The sequence below is a fragment of the Heterocephalus glaber genome, unplaced genomic scaffold (assembly GCF_053883595.1).
Source record: "Heterocephalus glaber isolate CG9 unplaced genomic scaffold, H.glaber_assembly_v1.0 deba00001662, whole genome shotgun sequence".
NCBI lineage: Eukaryota > Metazoa > Chordata > Mammalia > Rodentia > Bathyergidae > Heterocephalus > Heterocephalus glaber.
In genome coordinates, this window is record NW_028258403.1 from 11,620,468 (window position 1) to 11,646,736 (window position 26,269).

General features: G+C 36.3%; 1 protein-coding gene and 1 pseudogene across 1 annotated transcript; both read left to right on the plus strand.

Moving 5' to 3' along the window:
* The first annotated feature begins 22,537 nt into the window (after positions 1–22,537).
* LOC101700377 (protein preY, mitochondrial-like) lies at positions 22,538–22,816 on the plus strand (annotated as a pseudogene).
* A 61-nt stretch (positions 22,817–22,877) lies between these two features.
* Positions 22,878–23,093, plus strand: LOC101705251 (phosphatidylinositol N-acetylglucosaminyltransferase subunit Y-like). The gene has a single exon (XM_004864044.1). It carries the CDS (start codon positions 22,878–22,880, stop codon positions 23,091–23,093), a length of 216 nt encoding a protein of 71 aa, XP_004864101.1.
* The last annotated feature ends 3,176 nt before the right edge of the window (positions 23,094–26,269 follow it).

The window sequence follows — 26,269 nt, forward strand, 5'->3', positions numbered from 1 at the left end:
CACATGAACATGAACATTCCACATGAATGTTTATGGAACCTTTATTCATATTTGTCAAAACTTTGAAGCAGCCAAGATGTCCTCCAGCAGGTGACTAGAATAAGCATACATGGTACATCTAAATAATAAAATATTATTCATCAATAAAATAAATGAGGGCCAGGGATTTAACGCAGTGCCACCACACCTGCCTTGCAACCACAAGGTCCTGAGTTTGATCCCTGGTACCAAAAATAAAAATAAAAAATAAATAAAAGAAATGAGCTATCAAGCCACAAAAAGACATGAAGAAATTTTAAGTGGGCATTATTAAGTGAAAGAAACAAATCTTAAAATATTACATTCTTTATAATTCTAATTACATCACATTCTTAAAAAGGCAAAAGCAAGGAGACAGTAAATAGATCAACAGTAATTGCCAAGAGTTTGGGAGAGAGTCCATAGGCAGAGCACAAAGGCTGTAAAAGGCAGTAAAAATAGCTTATATGATACTACAGAGATGGATACATGTCATTATACATTTGTTCAAACCCACAAAGGATGCAACTCCAAGAGTGAACCCTAAAGTAAACTATGGATTATGGGTGATAATATAGATTTATCAGTGTAATAAGTGTACCTTTGGTAAGGGATGTTGATAATGGCGATACCTGTGAGAGCAGGATGTTTATCGGAAATCATTGCACATTCCTCTCAAATTTGGCTCTGAACCTAAAACTATTGCAGCAGGCAGGACAGGCAACTAGAGAAAAGCCAGCCCTGAGAGGGAGTCAGGATGACCCAGTGAAAGACGAGAGAAGATGAAGCCTGAGACCAAGGGCTGACAAAATCTAGGCCCCAGGATGGAAACACAATGGCCAAAGCTGGTGCTCTGACAGGCCAATAAACAAGATCCCATGTTAAATTGGTGGGATCCTCCTGGCCAGGAAGGTAGTAGCTAACCTGTACCACTAAGCCTCTATTCATACTCTGAAGAATGTCTTTGTTTTGTTTGTGCTGATAATTTTAGAAAAATTACAATTAGTGGTGCTGGCAAAAGTATGCTTGCTGTGTGCCCTGATTTTCTACAGGCCACTTCTAGTCAAACTTTCCTGATTGTAACCCCATAGGTTGACCTCACCTTGACCCAGAGTGGTCTGATATGTGGTCATCATTTTCATGTATAAAAACCCCTAGTTGAAGAGCTCTCATGGGTTTCCTACTCAAATCCCCACCCAGCTAGCAGGAGCTTTACTTCCTTGCTTTTATATCTTCAACTTTCATGCCTTTATACCTTTTAAATGAATTTATTTGCACCCTACCTTCTCCATCCACGGGCTCATTCTTCATAACCATGAAACACAACCCCAGTGTTCTGGTAACAAAACTACTCTTAAAAAATAGTCTTTTAAAAAGTTGTTGTACTCTAATTCAGGCCTGTAAGCAAAGAGAGGATGAAACCACTGACAGCACCAAGGGTAACTCTTAGGACAGTCCCTTGGTGGCACCAGAGAGTCTCAAATTGAGTGACCATCACAAATTCTTTTTCTTTTTTCTTTTTTGTTACCAGGACAGGGCCTCACACTTGCCAGGCAGGGGCTGATCATTACAAATTTTTTACAAAACATTACCCTGCATGGTTAGGACAAAATAGCCTACAACATTCAATTAACACTGTGGGAAAAAACTACTAAGATTTCTGAGTGTGCTCTGAGTTCGTGTCTTTGTCATCATCACACTCCTCGTGTAATTCTAAAGGTGGGACATTCAAGAGCCCAAACCCTTATGCTCTTTGAACATCTCTAGATGTTTTCCAAACACTTTCCTGGTATGGGTTTTGAATATATTCAGACCATTATGTGCGTGCTAGAGATGAATTGAAATAATCATTTGCCAGGGAGCTCTAGAGTAGCACAAATTACTTGATTTTTGTGTCCCCAGACTGGGGTCCTCCAACTTTTATTTAAAGTGATAGGACAGATCATTTTACTACTATTAAAGAGTTTTTGCTATTATTAAAGAGTTTATTTACTATTATTAAAGATTTTTGCAAAGCTCTTTACTTATAAAATCCATGGTCCACATTATATCCCCAATCTTGAGGAACGACAGAAAGAACAAATTATCACAGTAGCATAGTTCTTGGGATACTGAACTTACATGATCCAAGGTATTTTCATTAGCTTTAATAGCAATAAGATAGACTCCTTCTTGAGTTCATACTCTGCTTTCACAAGTTATTAACATTGCCCCATCAATGTAAGACTGTCAACTCCTGTTCTACACACCATTATAAGTATACATAAATGAATTTTGCAGTACATACAATATGCTCGGTCTTATCATCAACATATATGAATCACTTTAGATATAACATCGGCTCCAGGTGTTTTAGTGGGGGAATGTTCTTATGATCTTTGGGATCTTTTTTAAATTAATTTTTGTGGTACTGGGGATCCAACTCAGGACCTTGTGGTTGCAAGGCAGGCTCAGAGCCACTGAGCTAAATCCCTGGTCCTAAATTAATTTTATTGGTACAATTAAAATATACATAATGATCACATTCATCAAAGGAATTTGTACCTGTACATGATATATCTTGATCTCTCTTTTTCTCCCAATCCCCTCCCCCATTATTTACAAAAGCTGTTTCCATTTTTTTCTTTTCTCGGGTTTTTTTATCCCTTTTTCCTTCCTCCTCCCCTTCACAATTTCCCTTTCCTTTTGATCAGTTTCTTCCTATTTCATATTATCTACTATACCTTTTGGTCCTTATTTACCCTTTCAGTTTCTCACACCAGAGAGACAATATGATATTTACACATATGTGTCTGATTTATTTCACTTAAGAGTATAGTTCCAAGTTGGATCCATTTAGCTATAAATGTCTCAAGTTTATCTTTCCTTATGGTTGAGTACCACTCCATTGTATTAAAAAACCACATCCTTTTTATCCATTCATCAGTGGATGGGCATTTGGGTTGTTTCTAAGATGTAGATATTACAGACTGTGTCTGCTGTAAACACAGGTGCACATATATCATTGTGGTATGATGCTTTTAATTCTTTCAGGAAGATACTCAACAGGATAATAGCTGAGTAATAGGTCAAATGAGACCTCTAATCATAATTTTTTGAGGAATCTCCACACTGATTTTCACAATGATAGCACCAGTCTGCACTCCCACCAACAGTGGAACAGGGTTCCTTTAGTACCTATTACTAAAAGATTCACAAGTTAGCATTTTCAAACCACAAAATTAGATAATGTGTCTGAAAATCCTACATCTGCTGTTTTGTAAATAGGATCTATTCCCTTGGTTTAATTTGGCCACTTTTTCTTGGTTGAGAAAACTGCTAATCTTTGCCATTATCTGCTTCAATCCTCACATGGCGAATTAATTCCCTAGTCTTAACTGCTTCTGTGTATCAGCCATTCCATTAAATGACCTAATAGATGATCATGCAACAAAAAGACCAGGAAAATATGACACAACTACTAGTGAAAAGAGCCACTCCTAGAAACTTAATATAACAGTTTTCACAACAATAAGGATCTGAAATGGTCACAGATATTAACATTCTCTTCTTCTCATACTGAAGAATAATCATAAGAGAAGTGGAGAACCAGAACTAAAACCACACACCCACACAGCTGCCTGCTTAATTTAACTATTATTCCAGAAATTCTTGCAGAGGAAGATGAAGTTTCAAATAATGTAATTCAAAAAGTAGGTTCCCCAATTTATCCTCATTAAAATAAATGCCCTCTTTCATGGCAGTAAGTTCATTAAATGACCATTTACAAGACTCACTTCAAAGCTCTCACAACACTGCATCTACTCATCAAAAACTAGAATATAATTTTGCCCAATCATCTAAGTAAGCCCCCATATTGGAAAGACCCATTCTGAAGCCAGTCCCAAAAACCTCATAAATGTCCACCTTCTCTTTCCATCCTCCAAGATAATACTAAATCACTGTTAATATGGTGATGTCTCTTACTCAATGAGCCTTACATTCAGTAGACTACTTTGGTGGCATTCTGAAAGAGCAAATATGTACAAGTATCTTGAACTTCAGTAGCTTACTTTAGCTTAATAAAAGTGCACGAGGCTGCAACAGGAGCAGACCCTGAGCCAAGTCTGGGCATTAAAGTTATAATGCGTGTGCATTAAAAAGAAATGTGTATACAATTCAATCATAAGCTAAAACTGAAATTTTCTTATTTAAAAAAAAGAACCCACCAGAATCAATATGTCAAGTGGCCCACAAATGATATGAGTAGTACAGTAGTAGTAATTTTAGATGCTGAGCAAAATTATTCTAAATGCAATGTCAAGGCTCCTTACTCATAAGCCAGTTCATGTACTTATTACAGGAAAGTAAATGGATGAATACATAAACAGCCACAATGATGTAAGCCTTACTGGTAGCATAACAATAGTGTTTCATGGCCCTAATGGAGAGAGTGTATGAAAATAGAATTTCCACTTTTCTTAAGAAGGTGTTATTTACAAATGTTTTCTTGGAACATAGGAAGAAATCTTTGCTTGTTTGTTTCATAGTTGGACCAAAAGCTTCCTTTTCCTCTCTAAGGAATAAACTAGTCATCAGTCAAGCCTTTAAAAACTACATAAGCAAGAAAGGATAAGAAAGCTAGTGGAAAAAAATAAGAGGAAGAGGAGCAAACAATGAGAAATCTTAGGGTAGACTGAAGGCAGTTGATAATTGGGTGTGAAGAGGTGATTGTATCCTGGGCCAGAGTAGCAAGGAGGCCCTAAAGTTGGTATTAGACAAACCCAGCCAGGCAAAGGACATATCCTAGAACTAACTCACTGACTACACTGTTTTGGGAGAAAAGTCAAACATTTTCAATGCTAGAGGTAGAGAAGGAGGATATCTTAGCTAATCAGACATTGCAAGGAGTCCTTGGGTCTGTCCACAGTTAGTTAAAGCAGGGCCTGTTGCTTGATCAGCAAAGAATGTCTGGGTAACTCCTTACAGGCCTGATGTCATGGGAGTTGTCTTAGTTACTTTTCTCTCCTTGCTGAGACAAAAGACTTGACAACCAAGTTAAAGAGGAAAGGTATATTTAGCTCACAGTTTGTAGAGGTTTCAGTCCATAATTGGCTGGCTCCAAGGCAGGGTGGCACATGGCAGAGAGACTCCTCAGAGGACAAACAGTTCATGGTCCCCACATGGCAGCAAAAGCAACAAGGGAACCTTAACAATGTCTTTATGTCCCTTTTATCTTATCCACACTAATGAGTTAGGGCAGTGCCAAACCAATCAGTGTACTGGTTTAGTAATAATATGTTCTTAATCCCAGCATCACACACTGTAGATGCAGCCACCTCTGAAAAAGCCACCTATGACCACATGAGGCTTTGGGGGCACATCTAGACACAAACCATAATAGCAGTAGGCTGGGTGTTACTCTTTGTTAATGGTCCTTCATCAGCCTTGGCCAATTAAAACCAACTATAATGAATCAGCAAGACAGTGATATCTCTTAGACAACTATTGTATGAAGAGGTAATTTCCTTTTACAAAATCTTTCAAGTTCTTCTACCTCTCCCTTCCTTATCTCAAGAAAGTTCTTTTCTGGCATATCAATGCAGAAGTTGAGGAACAGCTCAGGCTACTAGCAAGAAATATCAGGACAGTTGCAAAAACACATCTGGGATCTCTGGCCATTGGAGAAATGAAAATTAAAACAACACTGAGATTCCATCTTACCCCAGGAAGAATGGCTATCATCAAGAAATCAAATAATAACAAATGCTGGCAAGGCTGTGGGGGCAAAGGCACTCTTCTACATTTTGGTGGGAATGTAAAACTGGTACAACCACTATGGAAATCAGCATGGGGATTCCCAAAAAAATTAAAAGTAGAAATTCCATTTGATCCAGCTATTCCCCTTCTAGGTATCTTCCCAAAAGAGTTAAAGACATCATGTTACAGTGTTACATGCACACCTATGTCTATAGCAGCACAATTCATGATAGCTAAATCTCGGAAGTAGCCTATATGTCCACCAACAGATGAATGCATAAGGAAAATATTATATTTATACATAATTAAGTACTACTCTGCCATAAAGAAAGATAAACTGGAGTCATTTGTAGGAAAATGGATGCATAATGAGATCTTGAGACCATAATGATAAGTAAAATAAATCAGACACATGCTTAAATATGACATGATTTTGCTTATATAAAGAAATCCAAAATATAAAGTGCAAAATAAAAGATAGACAATAAGAAATAGGGATATCTTTTGCAAAAGGGAAGAAGACCAAGAGATGGAGGGAGAGAGGAGGGAGGAAAAGGGAAGAGGATGAAAAAAATTAACGTGTGTTATGTACATGTACCAACTCCCCATGCGGAATGTAACCATTATGTATTGCAAGCATGTAATAATAAAAATAAAAAGTTTTAAAAACATGCCCAGGGAAGAAATTAATGAAAATAGGCAGGGTTGCAAGCATCCCCTCCATATCCCAAGGAAACTAATGGAGACTGGCTTTTTCCTAAGAACCTAAGGTATGCCCATGATTAAAGGAGATGCCAACTGGTGACACAACATCAAAAATTACCAACAAAATCCTGAAGTTCCATAGCTTTTCACTATAGGGCTCAACACTTTGCAGACACCCCTGGAGGATTAGAGTGACCTTGGCTCTTTCACAGACAAAGGAACCTATCCCTTCCAAAGGAACGTGAACTCAGAGGCCAGAACATTTAGACACCTAAGGAAGTCACCACTATAATAAAAGTCAACAACTTGAACAACACATATGGACTAAAGTGAAAATATTGAAATAGATATAACAAGAATTAAAATAAATATATTTTTTTAAATATGGTGATAATATAAAGTGAGAATAAGAAGTTTCCTGTTTATTTTGTTTTTCTCCATGGTGAAGATTGAACCCAGTGTCTCCAACATGCCAGGCAAGAGTTCTACTACAAGTTATATTCCCAGCCCAAGAAGGCATTTCTTAAAAGACTTAGACCAGTCCCTTAAAACTGTCTATTAGAGGTTTACCAAAAATGTGACCAACATTAGCTCCTTAAAGATAAGTGAAATATTGGGGAAACAACATATTGAAGCCTGTTATTTTGTGCAAACTATTTATATTATAGTGTTATGGATAATCTAGTTGTGAGCTAAAATTTTTTTAAACAATTGGAATTGTTAGTCACAGCTAGAACTAGGAGAGTCTCTTTATATTCTGCTCCCCCATTGCCTTTGTAGCCTAAGAAAAAGGGAAAGACAACACAAAAGTCTTACAGGGATGAAAGAGAGAGAGAGAGAGAGAGAGAGAGAGAGAGAGAGAGAGAGAGATTCCAGAATAAAAAATTTCGTCTTCTATCTTGAAAGTATATTGTCCTTATAATATTTTTTTTCAGAAAGGCTTCAGAATTTCTTCTCTTAGGTTGGAAATGAAACAGACTATTTAGTTGTAACAGTCCATTGATTGCAGATTTTGTCTAAGCCTGTGGCCACTAAGAATCAATGCTAAGTGAGCAATAGGTAGTATTTCCCCATGCCTGTATTTGATTTCTACAATTACATTCATCCAAACCAAATTCACACCATTGCATCAATGAAGGGAGCTTTTCCTTTTTTGTTTTCTTTTTTAATTGAATTTTCAGTATGTATTGCACTCTGCATAAATTATCCATAACAAAACCACATAACATCTTTATATATATCAATATATATCTTTATATATATAAACATCTTTATATGTATGTAAATATATATCTTCCTTGAAAATACAATTTGATATGACTATAACTGCTATCAATGGAAAATGACAAAGGAATTGTTCAAGGAAAATGTGAGATATGTAACAAATCAAGACTGTTTTATGAGAAAAACTATAGTTCCAATGACTCTAAAATGAAACAGATAAAAACCTAATTCAGTTGAGAATTACTTTTTTAAAAAGATGGATGTACCTTGAGACTATAATGTTAAGTGAAATAAGTCAGACACACAAGCTTAAATATCATATGATTTCTCTTATTTGAAAAATTCAATATATAAATAAAGTACAAAATAAAAGACAGATAATGAGGAGAGGGGTTTCTGATTCCATAAAAATAATTTGAAAGATGAAAAAGCAACATTGAACATCTAATCTTCCCTTTCCACTCTCCAACCTGAGTCTCTCTTTCAGGGTTCCCTACCTCAGTGTATGACATCAACATACTCTCAAGGATAGAAGTCATCCCTGATACCTCTCTACCTATATATCTAATTCATTCCCAAGTCCTGTGGGTTTGCATCCTGTGTATCTCGCAATCTGTCCATTACTGCCCCCTGCTACCGTTTTAAAACAAGCAATTATAATCTCTGGCCTGGACTACTGCAGGAATCTTACTTGTCTTGTGAGATCCAATAATTTGTTCTCCAATGCACTTTCCAAATGTCAATCAGACAGGATTTTCCCTGATTAATGTGATATGACCCATATCCCAATACTCTGTGGTCCAAAATCACCATTTAAGCTTAACAAATTAAGAGCTAAATATTTCCTTGCTGAGCAAGAAAATACATGCAAGTGAAAAAATTCTCAGGTAGTTCCCTGGGGACAGGGAAGACTCAGAGGTGTTTCAGTGCCATAAAGGGGGAAGAAATGGTGTTTGTACTAATTAAGCATTGAAAACTAGAACTCTATATTGGATAAAATGAGACCATGGATCTTTACATAGTTGGTTATAAGAAATTATTCCCATTGTTCATTGCTCAGGAAAAAGTCTTAGATCTGAGTCTGATATCCTGGGTAGGGGGAGTCACTCAAGTTCATGGTCTTTTATCAGCTTCACCTGATGAGAACCATCTGTGATGAAACAACACTCCCATCCAAGTACCACTTGTGCATTATCCCCCCAATTAAGAAAAGAAAGAAAAACACACCAAATTTTCAAATAGTTCCTTAAAACTGCCATTAACTTGGGATCTGGAGAAGTCATTCTTGGACTCTCCCACCACATTGCCTGATGCAGTCATTCTGTTCTATCCTCGGGCTCAGAGTGGTTATACCTAAATCTACAGTACCAACCTAAATTCTCAATTTCATTATTTTTATTAGTTGATTTCACAAGTTTAATCTTAATTAAATGGTGGTTTTGTCCCTGTGCCTTTTGTTTCTAATAACTTTAGTTGTTTTTTAAAACCACAGTAAGACCAATTCTCTAAAAACTGTTTTATGTAAATATGTTTTTACTAATTTAGTGATTATCTAATGCAAATGGACTTCAGAAAGAAAAAAAGATGCCTGAAGGTACATAAGGCACTAATAGCACTAAAACAATTGTAAAATAACAGAAGCTCAAAATACCATCTCAGGTTATGGACTTCAAAAAGAATTATAAGGGCCGAGATTTAGCTCAGTGGTTTCACCACCTGCTGCGCAAGTGCAAGGACCTGAGTTCGATCCCTGGTACCAAAAAAAATTATAAAATTTTAAGAGGAAATTAGATATGTACTTTATTAAGCTATCATTTTCCAGTACTTCTAACCATTGTAGTTAAGTACTTTTTAGAAACTACATTACTGTTATACATAACAGATTAAACTCAATTTATTTTGATTTTTTTTTTAAATCAAAGAGAAGGAAGATACCCTAAAAATACAGTTTGGAGCTGGAAAACAAGTGCGTAAATTTTGATACTGATTTAGCAGGTCAGAGAAAAACATAAATTTGACCCTGGAGGAGAAAAATAGTAAAAAGCAAACTGGTCCATACCCTCCTATATTACTTACTTTCCCATCACTGAGACATAGTACCCAACACCTGCAAGTTTTTGGCTTCAGCCCACAATTTCATGCTGTATCTTCTCAGGGGCTTCTTGCCTGGCCTCACAGGGCTTCCTTTGAAATCTGTGTGGAAGCCTCCCTGACTCCACAACTCTTTCATTTTACATACCTGAAAACCCAGCACCATGTGGATGGTGCCAAAGTCTGCTACCAGCTTGAGCAGTAGCCAGGCCTCCTTGGATTATGGCTTCAGTGGTCTCTGAGTGCCCAGATACCTGACCATTATGAAACAAATCCCAGGGAACCAACTCCCTTGGCTGCTCTTCTCCAATGAAGGCTTTACAATTTTGTACCTTTGAGTCTGTGTTGATTTCTGAGATGTCTTCAAGGCATCTTTTTAATTATACTGATGGAAAGTTCGTGGCTTCCTTTTAATGTTAATTTTTTTAGGAAACAGGCTCTCCTTTGCCTCAACTTTAAAGGCACTTCCTTTCTGGCAAAAATGGAAATTTGCCTCTGCTATTTTTTCCTGGTTCTCAATGTACCTCTAGCTAACACCAGCCAGCAGTACCCCTCCCACAGCCTGAATGCTGGGCTGCCTTCAAATTTCCTCTGTCAAACTTATAGCCCACTACCTTTAATCACAGTCTCATGCAAAGCCTCAGAATGTGAACAAAATATAGACAATTTTTTCTGCCAGAGTATAGCACACATGGCCTCTATTCCAACTGCTTTGTTCTCAACTGAAACCTCTTGAGCCTAGACATGGGCTTTAATGTCTGCATTCTAAGGTCTGACAAGAATTTCCCATTAAGCTAGGGCTTTTCTAGGTGGCTTTTGCAAACTTTCCAAACTCCTCCTGTAAAGCTCTTCCAAAGATTTCTGAACTACATGGTCACGTATAATCATAGCAACAGCCCCCACTACCAGTACCAATATCTGTCTTAGTTTGTTTCCCATTACTGAGATACAATACTCAACACCTACAACATAAGGAAAAAGTCTATTTTGGCTCACAGTTTCAGTCCATGTTCAGCTGGCTCCAAGGCAAAAAGAGGACGGCAAAGGGGCATGGCAGAAGAAAAGGTGCTCAACCTATGACAGCCAGGAAGCACAGAGAGAAGGAAAGAGCCAGGGACAAGAATATACCCTACAAGGTCATGCCCTCAGGAACCCAACTCCATCAAGGCCCTCCCTTCCCTCTAGCAGTACTTTTTTTTGGTACTAGGAATCAAACTCTGGACCTCGAGCTTGCAAGGCAGGCAGCAGAACCACTGAGATAAATCCCCAGCCTTCTAGCAGTACATTTAGCTACTGCACTCAGCAATGAATGAATCCACTGATGAGTATCCACTTGATCCAACCAACATCAACTATATTAATCCTTCCTACCCAGGAGCAGGGGATGTCTTTCCAATTTCTGATATCATCTTCAATCTCTCTCTTCAGAGAGCTATAGTTTTCAGAGAAGAGGTCTTTTGTTAGGTTGATTCCTAGGTATTTCAGTTTTTTGGATGCTATTGTGAAAGGAATTGTTTGCCCTATTTCTGTCTCAGTGAGTCTATTGTTCGTGTAGAGGAAAGCTATTGATTTTTGTGTGTCCAGCTACTCTACTGAATTTGGTTAAGTCTAGAAGACTTTTGGTGGAGTTCTTGGGGTCTTCTGTATACAGTATCATGTCATCTGCAAATAATGACAATTTGACTTCTTCATTTCCTATCTTTATTTCTTTTATTTCTTTCTCTTGTCTAATTGCTGTGGCTAATATTTCCGAAACTATATTGATCAGGAGCGGTGATATTGGACATCCTTGTCTTGTTCCTAATTTTAGTGTGAAGGATTTCAGTTTTTGACCATTTAGTATGATACTGGTTGTTGGTTTTTCATAGATGGCTTTTATCAGATTGAGGTAGAGACCATCTATTCCAATTTTTGTAGGGTTTTTATCATAAATGTGTGTTGCATTTTATCTAATGCTTTTTCTGCATCTATTGAGATGATCATAAGGTTTTTGTCCTTGGCTCTATTGATATAGTGTATTACACTGATTGATTTGCATATGTTGAACCATCCCTGCATCCCTGGGATGAATCCCATTGGTCAGGGTGTATGGTCTTCTTGATGATCTTATGTATTCTATTTGCCAGTATCTCGTTAAGGGTTTTTGCATCTATGTTCATTAGTGAGATTGGCCTATAGTTCTCTTTTTCAGTTGAGTCTTTCTCTGCTTTGGGGATCAAGGTGATGTTTGCTTCCAGGGATGAATTAGGGAGTATTGCTTCCCTCTCAATTTCACTGAAGAGTTTAAACAATAGTGGCAGTAGTTCCTGTCTAAATGTCTTGTAGAATTCAGCAGTGAAGCCATCATAACCTGGCCTTTCCTTAGTCGGTAAGTTTTTAATTACGTTTTCAATTTCATTCGTTGATATTGAGTTGTTTAGAATTTTTAGGTCTTCTTCATTCAACTTTGGTAATTCATATGTATCTAGGAATCTGTCCATTTCTTCTGTGTTGTCCATCTTATTGGCATATAGGTTCTCGAAGTAAGTACTGATGATCCTCTGGATTTCTGCTGAGTCTGTTGTAATTTCACCCTTTTCATTCCTAATTGCATGGATTTGGGCCTTTTCTTTCCTTTTGCTGATAAGTTTGGCTAAGGGTTTCTCAATTTTGTTGATTCTTTCAAACAACCAACTCTTGGCTTCATAGATTTTTTGTATCATTCTCTTAGTCTTCATTGAATTGATTTCTGCTCTGATCTTTATAATTTCCTCCCTTGTATGAGCTTTGGGGTTGTCCTGCTCTTCTTTTTCTAGAAGCTTGACGTTCAGTGTCCGGTTGTTTAATTGAACTCACTCTGTTTTCCTAATATGTGTATTCACTGCTATGAATTTCCCTCGTAAGACAGCTTTCATTGTGTTCCATAGATTCCCATATGTTGTATTATCTTTATCATTTAATTGTAGGAACTGTCTGATTTCTTCTTTAATTCCCTCTGTGACCCATTGGTTATTCAGAAGTGTGTTGTTCAATTTCCATGTGTTTGTGTAATTTTTGCAGTTTCTTTTGCTATGGATCTCCAATTTCATCTCACTATGGTCTGATAATATAGAGGAGATAACTTCAATTCCTTTGCACTTACTTAAATATGTTCTATGAGTGAGAATGTGGTCTATTTTGGAGAACAACCCATGTGCAACTGAAAAGAATGTGTATTCTTATTTTGTGAGGTGCAACACTCTGGAAACATCTGTTAAGTTCATTTGTTCAAGAGTTTGATTGAGTTCTAGTATTTCATTACTTATTTTTTGTCTATTTGATCTATCTATTTGTGACAGTGGGGTATTGAGGTCCCCCACTACTATTCTATTAGTGCATATATGACTTTTCATGTTCATTAGTACTCGTTTTATATAGTTGGGCGCACTAGTGTTTGGTGAATAGATATTTATGAATGTCATCTCTTCCTGTTGGATTGTTTCCTTTACAAGGGTGTAGTGTTCTTCTTCGTCTCTCTTAATCAGTGTTGGTTTGAAATCCACTTGATCTCCAAAGAAGATAGTTACTCCTGCTTTTTTTCAGGTTCCCTTCTCATGGTGTATTGTTTTCCACCCTTTAATGTTCAATCTATGAGTTTCTCTTTGAATTAAGTGTGTTTCTTGTATGCAGCATATTGTTGGATTTGGCTTCTTAACCCATTCTGCCAGTATATTTCTTTTGAGTGGTGAACTGAGACCATTAACATTAATGATTATTAACTGATACGTATTGACTTATCCTTGTCATGACTTTTTCTTTTTGTTGGATTCTCCACCTTTACATTTAATTTCTTGTTGTGTCCAATGGATTCATTCTGCTGTGCTTCTTAGGGTTGTGATCCTCAGCCCTTTCCTCTGGGCTGGGAGTGGTGGAATGGTGGCCCAGAAGCCCCTTCCTCTGGCAAATGTTACTTTCTCATTGAGATTTTTCTCTCAGTTATCAACTTAATAAGACATTATCTATGGTCATCAATAATCTAGATTGTTGTGTAGTTATTATATATTTCAACACCTGTTAAATGTGCAGTCTTCTTGACAGCATATCATATATATTTTTATTTATTTATATAAATATATATATATATCCTCCTGAACAATCACTTGGATATCCCATACAGTACTTTCCTCAGACTTAACATGTCCAAAACTGAACTCATCCTTCCAAACCTGTATTCCATGTCTCACCAAAAGGCATTTCCATCTACTTTATTACCCTTGTCAGAAATCTAGCCTCTTTTCTACTTCTTTTTAATCTTTCACAAATTCTAGTCATTCTGATTTTTATGTGCAGCCCTAGTATGTCTCCATCTCCATTCCTTTACTAAAAATACTTCAGTGGCTTCCCCTCCCATTTGAAATAAAATCTTAACTCCTTTTTAAAAAAGCTGATATTTTGTGTAATCTGTCTTCTGCCTGCCTCTCCAGCTTTAAAGGACTCATGCTCTCTAGAAACAGTCTTTGTAAGATTTCTCTCTAATTGGAATACTTTTTCTTGCCCTCTTCCTCTAACTCCTACTTCTCTCTTAGATCTCAGACAAGAACCCCACTCTCATCCCAAAGTACATCAGGTATCACTCTTGTCTTCCTACATGACGTCCCATCGCACCCTATATTTCCTTTCACAGGTAAATGTATACCATAAGATAATTTATTTAATAGCTGCCTCATCTATAACCCCTTTAACTCTGTTAAAGCAGAATGATGGCCATTTTGCTTACTACTATGTGCACAGCTCAGTGTATAATCTATTATAGACACTCAAATATTTGTTGAATAAATAAGAGAATATTTATTGGATGAATAATGATGCTTAATGTACTTGAAAGTCCACTGGCTGGTGAATGCAAGAACAGAAAAAAGGTTATCAGGAGAGACATTATCCAATGAGAATCTTTAAGATATGGCAACCGGATGGATGTGGAAGACAAAATAAAAGGACATGAAATATGGACCTTAAGTCGACTATGCCTGGGAAAAGGAGAAGGACACTAAAACATGTCAGAAAAGTAGAAAGAGATGTTTGGATAGAGAAATGATGAATTTGCATTTAGATGTGTTGATTAGAGATGCCAGTTTCATTCAGGTTGAAACTGTATGCCTGTGAATACAAATATAGATCTACAATTTTAAAAAGAGGCTAAGATTAGAAATTGACAATAAAGATAAAGCCCTTTATTTAAAACTGAAAATTTAACATGGGATCTTTGCACTAAGCTACCTTCCCAGCCCTTTTTTATTTTTTATTTTGAAAATGAGTCTTCCAAAGTCATTAAGTTGCCAAAGGGAGTCTCAAATTTGTGATCCTCCAGTCTCAGCCTCCCAGAGTTGTGGGGTTACAGTAATATGGCACCATGGCCAGCTTTATTTATTATTTTTGAGGTAAGGTTTTGCTAAGTTCCCCCAGCTAGCCTTAAACTTGCTATCCTCCTTCTTTAGCCTCCAGAGTAGGAGAAATTATACAGGTATGGTGTAGCCTTAGGGAGATAAAGTTATTATTTAGTCATTTTAGTGGTGAAAACTCTTCCAACAGATAATTTAATAGATAATTTGGGTGTATCTTTGGCTTAACTTTTTTTTTTTTAATGTTGGTACCGGGGATCGAGCTCGGGTCCTTGCACTTGTGGGGCAGGCGGAAGAACCACTGAGCTAAATCCCCAGCCCTTGGACTTACCTTTTATAAAAATTTCTCACACTATAATGACATATTCAAAGCTTGTCTTTTCCCACTCAATGATAAATTTCACAAAGACAATATTGTTCTTTCCTTTGGGAGGGAGCCACTAGATTCCCCAATGCATAAGACTCCAGAAACATGGAGGATAGAAAAGCCAAGCCTCAGGTGTTGAATGGAGAAACAACGGCAATAAGAGCAGCCACCTTAAAGAAATTGGCATTGCAAAGTAACTCAGCATTGTTCTATCAATGCACTGAACAAATGATTTTAAATCTTTCAATTGGCTAGTAAGAAAGTTATAAAATTTGTAGTTCTCAATCCAGTAGCCTCTCTTTAGGCTACTGCAATGTACTCTTGCACTAATTATCTTCTTCAGTTCACCCTAATGTAGAAACAGATCATCCTACTATCTCAGATTGATTGTGAATGTGAGTTTGCCAATTTTGAAAGTACTTTAAAGATTTTGAGATACAATTTGATATTCAGAAATCCAGAGAGGCTTGGACTCAGAAAGTATCCATCCAAATAGACACCTGCTATCTTTCTATTTTTATACACAGAGATCTAATGTTTATCAAGTCATTAAAACTAATTTTGAAGCTCATATTTTAGAGTATGTGACTATGTTATATAGATGTAACTCTAAGAACTTCCTCAGAAGTTTTAAGTATCAAAGGCAACAGACAGTCTCTATGATTAATGTATATTCTATCTACAAATAATATACAACACTATGGGCTTCTTTTCAAATAATTTAATTTGATGAAAATGTACTGCTATTATCTTCATTTATTAATGTTTCTACTCCTTGACTTAAATTCAACAAAACATGTGCTTGAACCACGAAGGCCTTTTTTTTTTTTTTTTTAAAAACAATATTTCCTAAAAGGAACTTAGAAGTACTGTTATAGCATTACCTATTTCTGGGAAATAAGTTAATATAGAGTCTACCTTTAAACAAAATCCAAGATTCTTACCACTAACATGGATCCAGCACTGAACTCCTCATCCTGTTTTACTTTTTGTAAACTATGCTATATTGTGAAACCTAAAAATCAATGTTGAAAGAGCTAAATTATATACCTATACTTATATAAATTATATAATTGTTCACATGGTGGATTATTACAGAATATTACCAATTCATTAGCTATAATAAATTTCTTTTACAAAGAGTTACATAAAACATACATGAAATTACTTCATTTTTAGTTTTGCCCCCACAGCATAAATCATTTTTCTCTGTACAAGATGTCACTATCTCTCTAGCAGCTTAATCCCAGGGGGTTCAGCAACTGCAATTACTACATTTAAATATTCCATGTATCTGTCAAGACTTAAAAGAATTCTGTGGTGTCAGTTTAAATATAAATATATATAATTCTAGTTAATCATCACTTAAGGCAGTTTTGAAAACTACATTACTGCTGCAAATTTCAGTAGCACCTTCCATATGTTGTGTAGTTTGCTATATTGCAACTCTTTCTATTGATTTATTGGTTAAGAAAGTGTCCATACTGATTCTTCCAGGCTTAAGTGTTCTCTTTATACAGAAAATACATAGTTTCTCACTGAGGTAAACTTGTCAAGATCATTTCATCTAATCGTTTTAGAGAAAAGAACACCAGAAAAATCACTTTGTGCTTTATATGGAGCTCAAAGTGAGACTGGAAATCTCATATAAATACAGTATTTCAAGAAAATACTAGCAAAACATATTACAAGCTTTTTATTTGTTTCCTCCGCTTCTAAAGGAAACCTTTATATTTACCAGTGACCACACTAATGGTCAATAGCTTTCATTCTTCTTTTGCCTTTCAATGTAAGTGCAGATTTCGTGCATTTTGTAATTTCATCTTATAAACAGCTTCAATGGTCCTGCAATGAAAATTAAGCATTTTGATGGTATAGTAACTACAGCTACATAATTTTGCACCAGGATGGGTCATAAGGTTGCTATATTTACCTTTAAGTTAGATTTGTTCATGTGTCTGTATTTATTTATCCTACTTCAATAGCCCTTACAGTGAAGATAAAAGTGTAATTATTTTTGCAACAATGAAAGATTCAGGGTGCCAGAACCTAATATCCTAGGGCCCAGCAACCATAACTAGCACTAGTGAATAGCACTTCAAGGCTTTTAATCTCCATGACAACCTACCTTGCATTCTTCAATAAAATACCACTTTGCATGCATACAAACATATTCTTTATGCACAGTCTACTTATTAATAAATATCACCTACACAGAACATAAAAAAAGCAGACTTTCCTTTCAAATAACTGAGTTTTCCCTACAAAACTAATTAAATGAACTCAGAAGGAACTTAATTTATATCCTTGCATCTGTAGTACACCTACACAATAAGCTGCCAAAAGACTTTCTGAAATAGATATTGAAACTGATACATTCTTCAATTTGAAATGCTATAGAGATACTATCCCCAAACCTCTCTTGAGTATTGTACAGAAAATACTTTCTTGCAATGAGTAGGCAATTTCACTTTAGGCCTAATTGTTGCTGATGTTGATGTCATGGGAGAATATACTGTTACAGGCTTAGGATTTTATGTATATTCTCTCAAGAGTTAAAGACAACTCTCTAGTTTTTAGGGTAAGCCTATGAAACTCACAGGTTTGTTGCTTGTTCTATTCCTTGCCATCTCCCTTGAGACAGCTTTTGTCTATTTTGCTGCATATAAATTTTTACAATCAAGAATAGTTAAAGAAGGATTGGGAGGGAAAATCTGGAACTTTTTTAGATGGTGGTTATTCCTGCTCATTTTACTTAAAGGTATCAAAGTAGAAGAAAAGGAGGGAGGATAAAAGTAGTATCTACTATGAGGTTTGAGCATCTCTGTTGATCTAGTATATCCATATCTCATTTTTTAAGAAGAACATAATTGCATAGCTCTTTATTAATCTTTTAAAATTATCAGTCTATGATGACTTTGTAATTAGAGAATTTAGAGAATTATCACAAGGGAAAAAACATTGAAAATCAGAGAGCCTCACAATGTGCAAACCACTGAAGGTTCTGATTAAGATAGATCACAATTTACTTTTTAGATGGTATTTCGCTTTCTTATGGAAATAATTTCTCTTTTTGTGTCACTGGTTTCTTTACAAAATGATTCTTTTACTCTGCTGCATACTTAGGAGACTAAGTGCTATTAATTACTATGCTGATCACATAAAACTTAACAGATTCAGAAAAAAAATTTTGGTTTGGTTTTGTTTTTGTACCAGGGATTGAACTTGAGACATTGCACTTGCGAGGCAGGCAGCAGAACCACTGAGCTAAATCCCCAGCCCAAAAACATATTTTGAATAACCATTTAAAGGAAACTTATGTCCCTTACCCTTGATCATCATCTTGATCAAGAGACTTCTGGAGAGGTGATTGGATTGTGGGGACACTAAGCTCATCAATAGGCTGGATGGGCTTTTACAAGGTGAAGGCTACTTGGAGGAAGTTGGTAGTGAGTATGTAAGTTACAGACTATATCCGGTCCCTGGTCCCTTCCCTCTGACTTTCCTGTGTTCTGATGCCCGGCCACCATGCAGTGTGCAACTTTGCTCCGCCATGGCCTTCCCCCATGATGCTTCACCGTGAAGTCAGCCAACCATGAGAGCAAAACTATGAGGAAAAATAAAGCTTTTCTTCCTTTAAGTCGCAGGTGCAGCTATTTTGTCCCAGCAACAGAAAAATTGACCAATATGCACCTAAAAGGCCTTCTTTCATAAATATAAACTGAAAGATAAATACATCTTTCTAGATGAGCATTTTCTTTCAGAATAACTGAATTTTTCTCATTATCTTAATAATTTCCCTAACACAGTATCAGTTTCCCAAAATGTAAATCATGTGGAAAAAAAAAAGCCTAGGTGTGACTAGATTATTTCAAATATGTTGTGTTCATCACATTCACAAACCATTCATTTTGTGGTTAGCGGCACAGGATGGCATGTATATTTTGTTGTCTGTTTTTTTCAGCATCCTGAGGTTTACTTTACTCATATCAAACAGCAAGTACAGAATCAGAAAAGCAATTATGCACTCTAACAAACATTTTATTAAAATAATTCATTGTTTTCTTTGAATTTTACAAAGCAACTAATTTAAGTAACATTTTTTATTGTACAATATAATTGGATTATTGTCCCTGAATTGACTGGTTATTTTGTCATGTAAAAATACTTCCAAGTGTACTAATTATTGAATAACTAAGGCAGACAACTAGGCAGCCAGCTTTTTCAGGGGTCTGAGAGCTTAGGAAACTGGGCATACTTTATAAAATAGCATAACTCTAATGTTGGGATTTTGATAGGTCTCTAATGTTGTTGAAGTTGTTGTTGCTGCTGTTGTTGTTTTTTACATAGCAGCCATTCAAACTATGCTTTGACTTCCTTGAGAACCAGCACTTTGTCTCCCTCGTATTCTCTAATTTATACAACAGTAACCAACCCGTAGGATAAAAAGCCTCACAAATGGCTGTTTAATTGAACCAAATTGAATTCCTAGTGAAATCACTTTCAAGCACAACCTTCTAATCATTAGTGTTAGCACATTTCTTGCTTGGTATTTGGTCAAAAATCTGCATTCAGAAAATTTAAAACTGGTCCACTTAAGCAATTTCTAATTGCTTTGATCAGTGCCTTAAAACTGAGTGTCAACATTTCTATTTTGGCATCTTTAAATATTGCTATGAATACTAATAATGCATCCTTAGCAGTAGTCTTTTTCTTTGACAATGCCATGGTGAGAAAACACTATAGTAAGACCTGGTAACTTTGATTGAAAAGAAAATAACATTTCTCCCACTTACTTATTTTAAAGTGAATATAATTCTTACAAAAATATGTCCACCAAAATAAATTTTTATATGTACAGAAGTCTAAAAGGATTCATGAAAATATCATGTAATTTCCCTTCTACCTTCAGGAAAAATGAAATCACAACTCTCCCACTCCTCAAAATCAGCATTCTATTCTCTGAAAAGTCACCAAACCAGGAGTCTTTATGTGACCAACTTTATCACACATTCTAGTGATTCACAACACTTATACATAACCTAAATTTGAAATGCCATTAAAGTATAAACTTACCATTTTTAGGTTAGCCCTCAATAAAGCTAGTAAGATGCCTTCTTATGTAAGGAATATAATAATTCTCACACCCCTTTAGGCTGTTTACTACATGACAAAGAATTGAGATCTTCAATTGCTCATCCCACCCCAGAATTTGCTATCCTACCAACCAGTAATGTCATGTTTTCATTTCTAGTGAGCCAGTCACTGAGCTCATGTAGGATTTAGTTTACCAAAACAAATGATGTATAAAGCAGCCCTATACAACTCCTATGTTTCTGTGGGCTTTCTAGTTGCTTTTAGTACAGCAAACTGACAACTTTTTCAGCTCTTACAGGGATACTAGTTACCTATGATGTTGCAGACCCTCTAAACCCAGAGCCCTGATTTTTAGTGCTGACAGTGCTCACGGTGTTAATGCTTTCTCCATGACTGATGTCAAGCCACCAACATTAGATCACTGAAAACAAAGTTGGGAAGATGCATACAGCCTGTTCCCCTGAAACCAGCCAATCCCAACACACTGTGACTGACACTTTTTCTGGTTATAATGGTAATTGGCATAGGAAATTGGAAATAATTGTAAAAGAAATGGGAAAAGTAGCCTAGTTCTTGTAGTCAGAGACTGAAACTGTTAATACAGTATTTAGTACTACAAGTAACCCTTATGTAGACTTCTGGAACATCTGGATTTACTTCAGTGTTTTTAGAAACCATAGAAATTTCAATATATTCTCAAATTGGAGTCACTCCTAGTGGGATTATCAGAAAAAGATTTAAAATACAAGATAGAAGGTAAGAAGTCAGCTAAGCATTAGTAGAGGATTTAGCGATGAATTCTTAAGAGCAAAATTTGAAGGAAAATGAACTCAGATATTAAAACTGTATTCCTCTACTTGTTAGTTCAGAAAACTGAGTATGATGGAGAAAAGTACTTTAGCAAGAAATCATAAGGTTAAACATCAAGTTGAAGAGGAAGTTTGAAAAATGCCAGACTACTAACCTGTGTTAACTAAATAAGAACTGCATAAAATTTTTCCATCTTAAACATCTGAATAACTATGAATCTCTGACACCAAAACCATGACACTAGAAGTGGGAGTCAACAATTCTGAGTAATATCACAAAGACACTACTCCAGAAAAAATGTAAAGTTTCTTATTATGCATAAGTGACTACCACATAGCAAAACAAATGTATAAATGTCTTATAAAAGAATATAGAAGGGAGACCTTAAAAAGTAGGAATGGGGGCCAGGGATTTAGCTCACTGGTTCCGCCACCTGCCTCACAAGCAGAAGGACCCAAGTTCGATCTCCAGTACAAAAAAAAAAAAAGTAGGAAAGGTAACTGGCTCCATTCCACCACTCCTAGGGGAGAGGAAGTAAACCAATTCCAGCGCCCAGGAGGAGGCTCCCTGCCACCATTCCACGCTCCTAGGGCAGAGAAGGTGAGCCACGTGGGTGCCAGCAGCACCTCCACACACATTCTTCAAATGAGAAGACATGTAAACAAGCCTCAGAACCAGACTTCCAGGTCACCTATAGTAGCCCCAAAGGGAAAGGAGATGGAACAATCTGATACTCAACCACCTGGTCTCCCTGAACTGGCAACAAAAGAGGATCTGAGAAAAATGAAATCAGAAATAATTTCTCACATAACAGCAAAGATTGTGCCCATAGTGCAAGACATGATTAATAAATCTAGAGAAGACACAGATAAAACATAGAGGACCTGAGGAACATGATGGAATCCCAACATAGGAAACAAATGGAATCCATGAAACAGATACAAACAGATTTCCAGGAGATTAAAAACCCCATTGAAAGTCTGCACAGCAGAATGAACCAATGTGAGGACAGAATTTCAGATATAGACTATAAGATTGCAAATAGTGACCAGAAAAAGAAAATTTGCTTTAAAATTGTAAGGGAGAGGAGAGGCCGCAGGTGCAGCGAGTGAGTTCATGGGCATGGGGGATGGGCTGTCGGTCCTCAGCAGGTCAGAACGAGAGGGCGGAGGAACACCCTCGCACCTTCGACCCCGCACTGCTGGAGTTCCTAGTGTGCCCATTGTCCAAGAAGCCACTCTGATATAAAGCATTCACAAATGAATTGATTAATGAAGAATTGGGAATAGCTTATCCGATCATTGATGGAATTCCTAATATGATACCACAAGCAGCTAGAACAACACATCAAAATAAGAAGCAAGAAGAAACAGAGCAGCACTGAATCATCATTTAAAAAACACAACTAGGTTTTCTTAATACTATATACAATTTAAAACACGGTGGTCAGTAGTAAGTGGGGAAGAAGAATGTTTCTGTCTCTGCCTACACTGACTGTTCTTATTCCACTAATCTCCTTAGTAGGACTCTTCTACTCTCCCTCTGTGGAGGAAAACTTCCCACAGGGCTGCACTAGCACAGCCAGCCTTTGCTTTTACAGTCTGCTCTTGCCCATCACCATACCAGTGTGTGTGTTCTTCCACCTTTCGACTTGGATGAGTATTAAGCTCTTCAGGCATAATTAATGCAACCATAGCCAAGATGGTTTATGTATTAAGTCCTAAACACCTGTCGCTAAAAGCTCAACTCGATGGACATACTGGAGACCCATTTAGTTTGGAGGAAAGTTTCTGTGACTTGCTTAACTCAGGTTTAGGACTAAGAGATTTAAGCTGCAGAAGCTTTGATTGTACTCTGTTCTGCCACTTTTGAAGATTCTGACTGCTGTATTGGAGAAACATTTCCATAAAATGTCTTGATGGAGATTAACTCCCCTAATCATCAAAAAAATAATAATAATAATAATAAATAAATAAATAAAATTGTAAGGGACCACGAGAAAGCAATCCAGAAGCTGCTAGACGATGCAAAGAAGAATAACATAAGACTGATTGGAGTCAATGAAGAAACAGGAGAGAGTGCAGATGACATCAAAAAACTGTTCACAGAAGTGATGGCAGAAAACTTCCTAAGCAGGAGAAAAGAACTTGACATACAGATAAGTGGGGCATACAGGACTCCAGCTAGCCTTGATCAAAAAAAATCTACACATAGGAATATAATGGTTAGGATTCAAGAAACCCAACAGAAGAACAAAATTCTACAAGCAGTGAGAGAAAAAAAAACAAATCACATACAAAGGAAAGCCCATCAGAATGACAGCAGACTTCTCAATGCAAACCCTCAAGGCAAGAAGAGCTTGGAGTGATGTATTTCAAGCCCTAAAGGAAAACAGCCTCCAACCCAGATTGATGTATCCTGCAAAACTATCTTTCAAAATTGATGGAGAAATAAGATACTTTCAGGATAAAGAGCACCTCAGGAACTTCATGAAAACCAAACCAACACTCCAAAAAATTTTAGACAATACCCTAGGAAAAGACAATGAGGATCACAACCCCAGGAAACCTAGCAGAAGGAATCTGTTGGGCATGACAAATTAAATGCAAAGGGGGAGAATCCAACAAAAGGAAAAAGTCATGACAAGGCTTTTAAAACTTTTAACTTCATCTCCCTAATGAGTGCATAATTCAATCTTGTTGTACTGATTAGTATCTTTCTGATTCTAGTGTTGCACACCTTTCCTTGTGCTGTACTGGCTATTTATCATCTTCTTGTGTCTACTTTTTAATTGGGTTGTCTATTAATGAGCTGTAAGAGTTCTTTATATATTCTGGTCATAGGTTATATGCATTGTAAATGCCTACTCTAAATTCATAAACATTTTCCCTTATAATTTCTTCTTAAAGTTTTATACTTTTAAGCTTTCATATTTAGGTTCATAGATCCTTTCAAGTTATTTTTATGTTTGGAAATAAAGAGTTGAGGTTAATTTTTTTATATTTGCATACCAGGTGTTCTAGTGCCATTTGCTGAAAACACTGTCTTTCCCTCGGCTCTTGAATTGAGTTTATATTCTATAAAATGTTAATGTTAAATAATCTTTCAAAACTCAGTGGACCATATATGTGTGGTTCTATTTCTAGATTCTCTGTTTTATTCAAATGATCTATATGTCTTTCCTTATGCCAACACTGCCTTGATTACTGTAGCTTTAGAGGAAGTCCTAAAATTAGGTACTAAATGTCTTCCAACACTGTTTTTTTTTTTCTTTTTCTTTTTACTGTTCTAGGTCCTTTGTACTCATACAAAACTTTTAAATTTCAATATCCAATTCTTCATTTATAGCAAGTATACACAGACCTGAATTTTTATATATACCTTGTGTTTTCTAATCCTGCTAAATTCAAATACAAGTTCTAGGGGCTCCTAGAGATTTCTTAGTATTTTCTCTGTAGATGATGATTTCATCTACATATAAAGATTTTGCTTCTACCTTGCCAATCCTATCGTAGTTGTGTCATTTTATTGCCAGACTATTTTGGTGGGACCTAGGTTTCAAAGTTTAATGGACAGATGAAAAGTAGGCATATCTGCCCTTGTTCCCCACTTTAGGGAGAAAGCATTGTTATCTTCTCCATTCATATAAGGTATTTTTGCTGGAAGTATGGAGTATATGTCTTTTATCTGTTGAGAAGGTTCTGTTCTACTTCTAGTCTTCTGATAGGTTTATCATGAACAGCTGTAGAATTTAGTCCAATACTCTTTCTCCAGCTAGTGACAGGATCATATGGCTTTTTCCTTTCCTCTGTTAAAATGATGATTTTGGGGGGTGGATCTTTCAATGCTGAACCAACACTGTCATCCCTATAATAAAAACCACTTCCTACATACTGCCAGATCTGACTTCTAATGGTTTGTTTTGTTAAATAAATTTCTATCTATGTTCATACTTTTTTCTTCTATTATCTTTATCCAGTTTTTAGGATTAGCACAATGTTGATTTGCTAAAATGAGGGGAGAAGTGTTCCTTCTTTTTTCTGCTTTAAATGTTTGATATAATTTATCAGTTAAAATATATATGAGCCTGTTGTTGTTATATAGGTAGGTTTTCAAGCTAGAAATATACTTTCTTTCATAGGTGCTATTCAAATTTTATATTTCCTCCAGAGTTAGTTTCATTAATTTGTCTCCCAAGTACTTCTTAGAAGTTGTGAAATTTATTTCAAAAAGATTTTTGCAATATGCTTTCTATATCCTTTTTATTCTGTAAAATCTGTGGTAATGTCTCCTAGATCTTGATATTATAATTTAAAAAATGTATAATTGATATTGTGTAATAGGAAGTAAAGTTCTAAAGGAGCAGGGGAAGTGGGAGGGGTAGGGGAAAAGAAAGAAGGGAAAAGAAAAAATATGAGAAAAGGAAAAGAATGGAAACAAATACTTTTCAAATAGGGAGGGGTGGAGGGGGTGAAGGGAGGGCAGGAAAAGGGGAAAAAAATAAGAACCAAGATACTCATGTAATGGTAAAAGATGCCAATAATGAATGTAACTGTATTTTATACCTAAAATGTACCAATAAACTTACTGGGGAAAAAAAAAGATTCTAGAGTAGGAGGCCACACCTCTGAGCACTGACCTCTTATGATTGAGCCAAATTTGAGTGCTGAGAGTTTCTTTAGGACATTCAAACATTTCTTAGGTACAGGCTTGAATTTAGTCTCAGGTTCAACATTTACAAACTGTGGGGCTTTGGGTAAGATTTAACTGAGTTTAATTCCTTCATGTGTAAAATGAAGTTACCATGACCACCACATGATTCACTGAATCCTAATTAGGAAATGTGTTTGAATTTAGATCT

Coding starts and splice junctions, on each gene's coding strand:
- LOC101705251 (XM_004864044.1), top strand. CDS start 22,878: ATGTTTCTGTCTCTGCCTACACTGACTGTTCTTATTCCACTAATCTCC.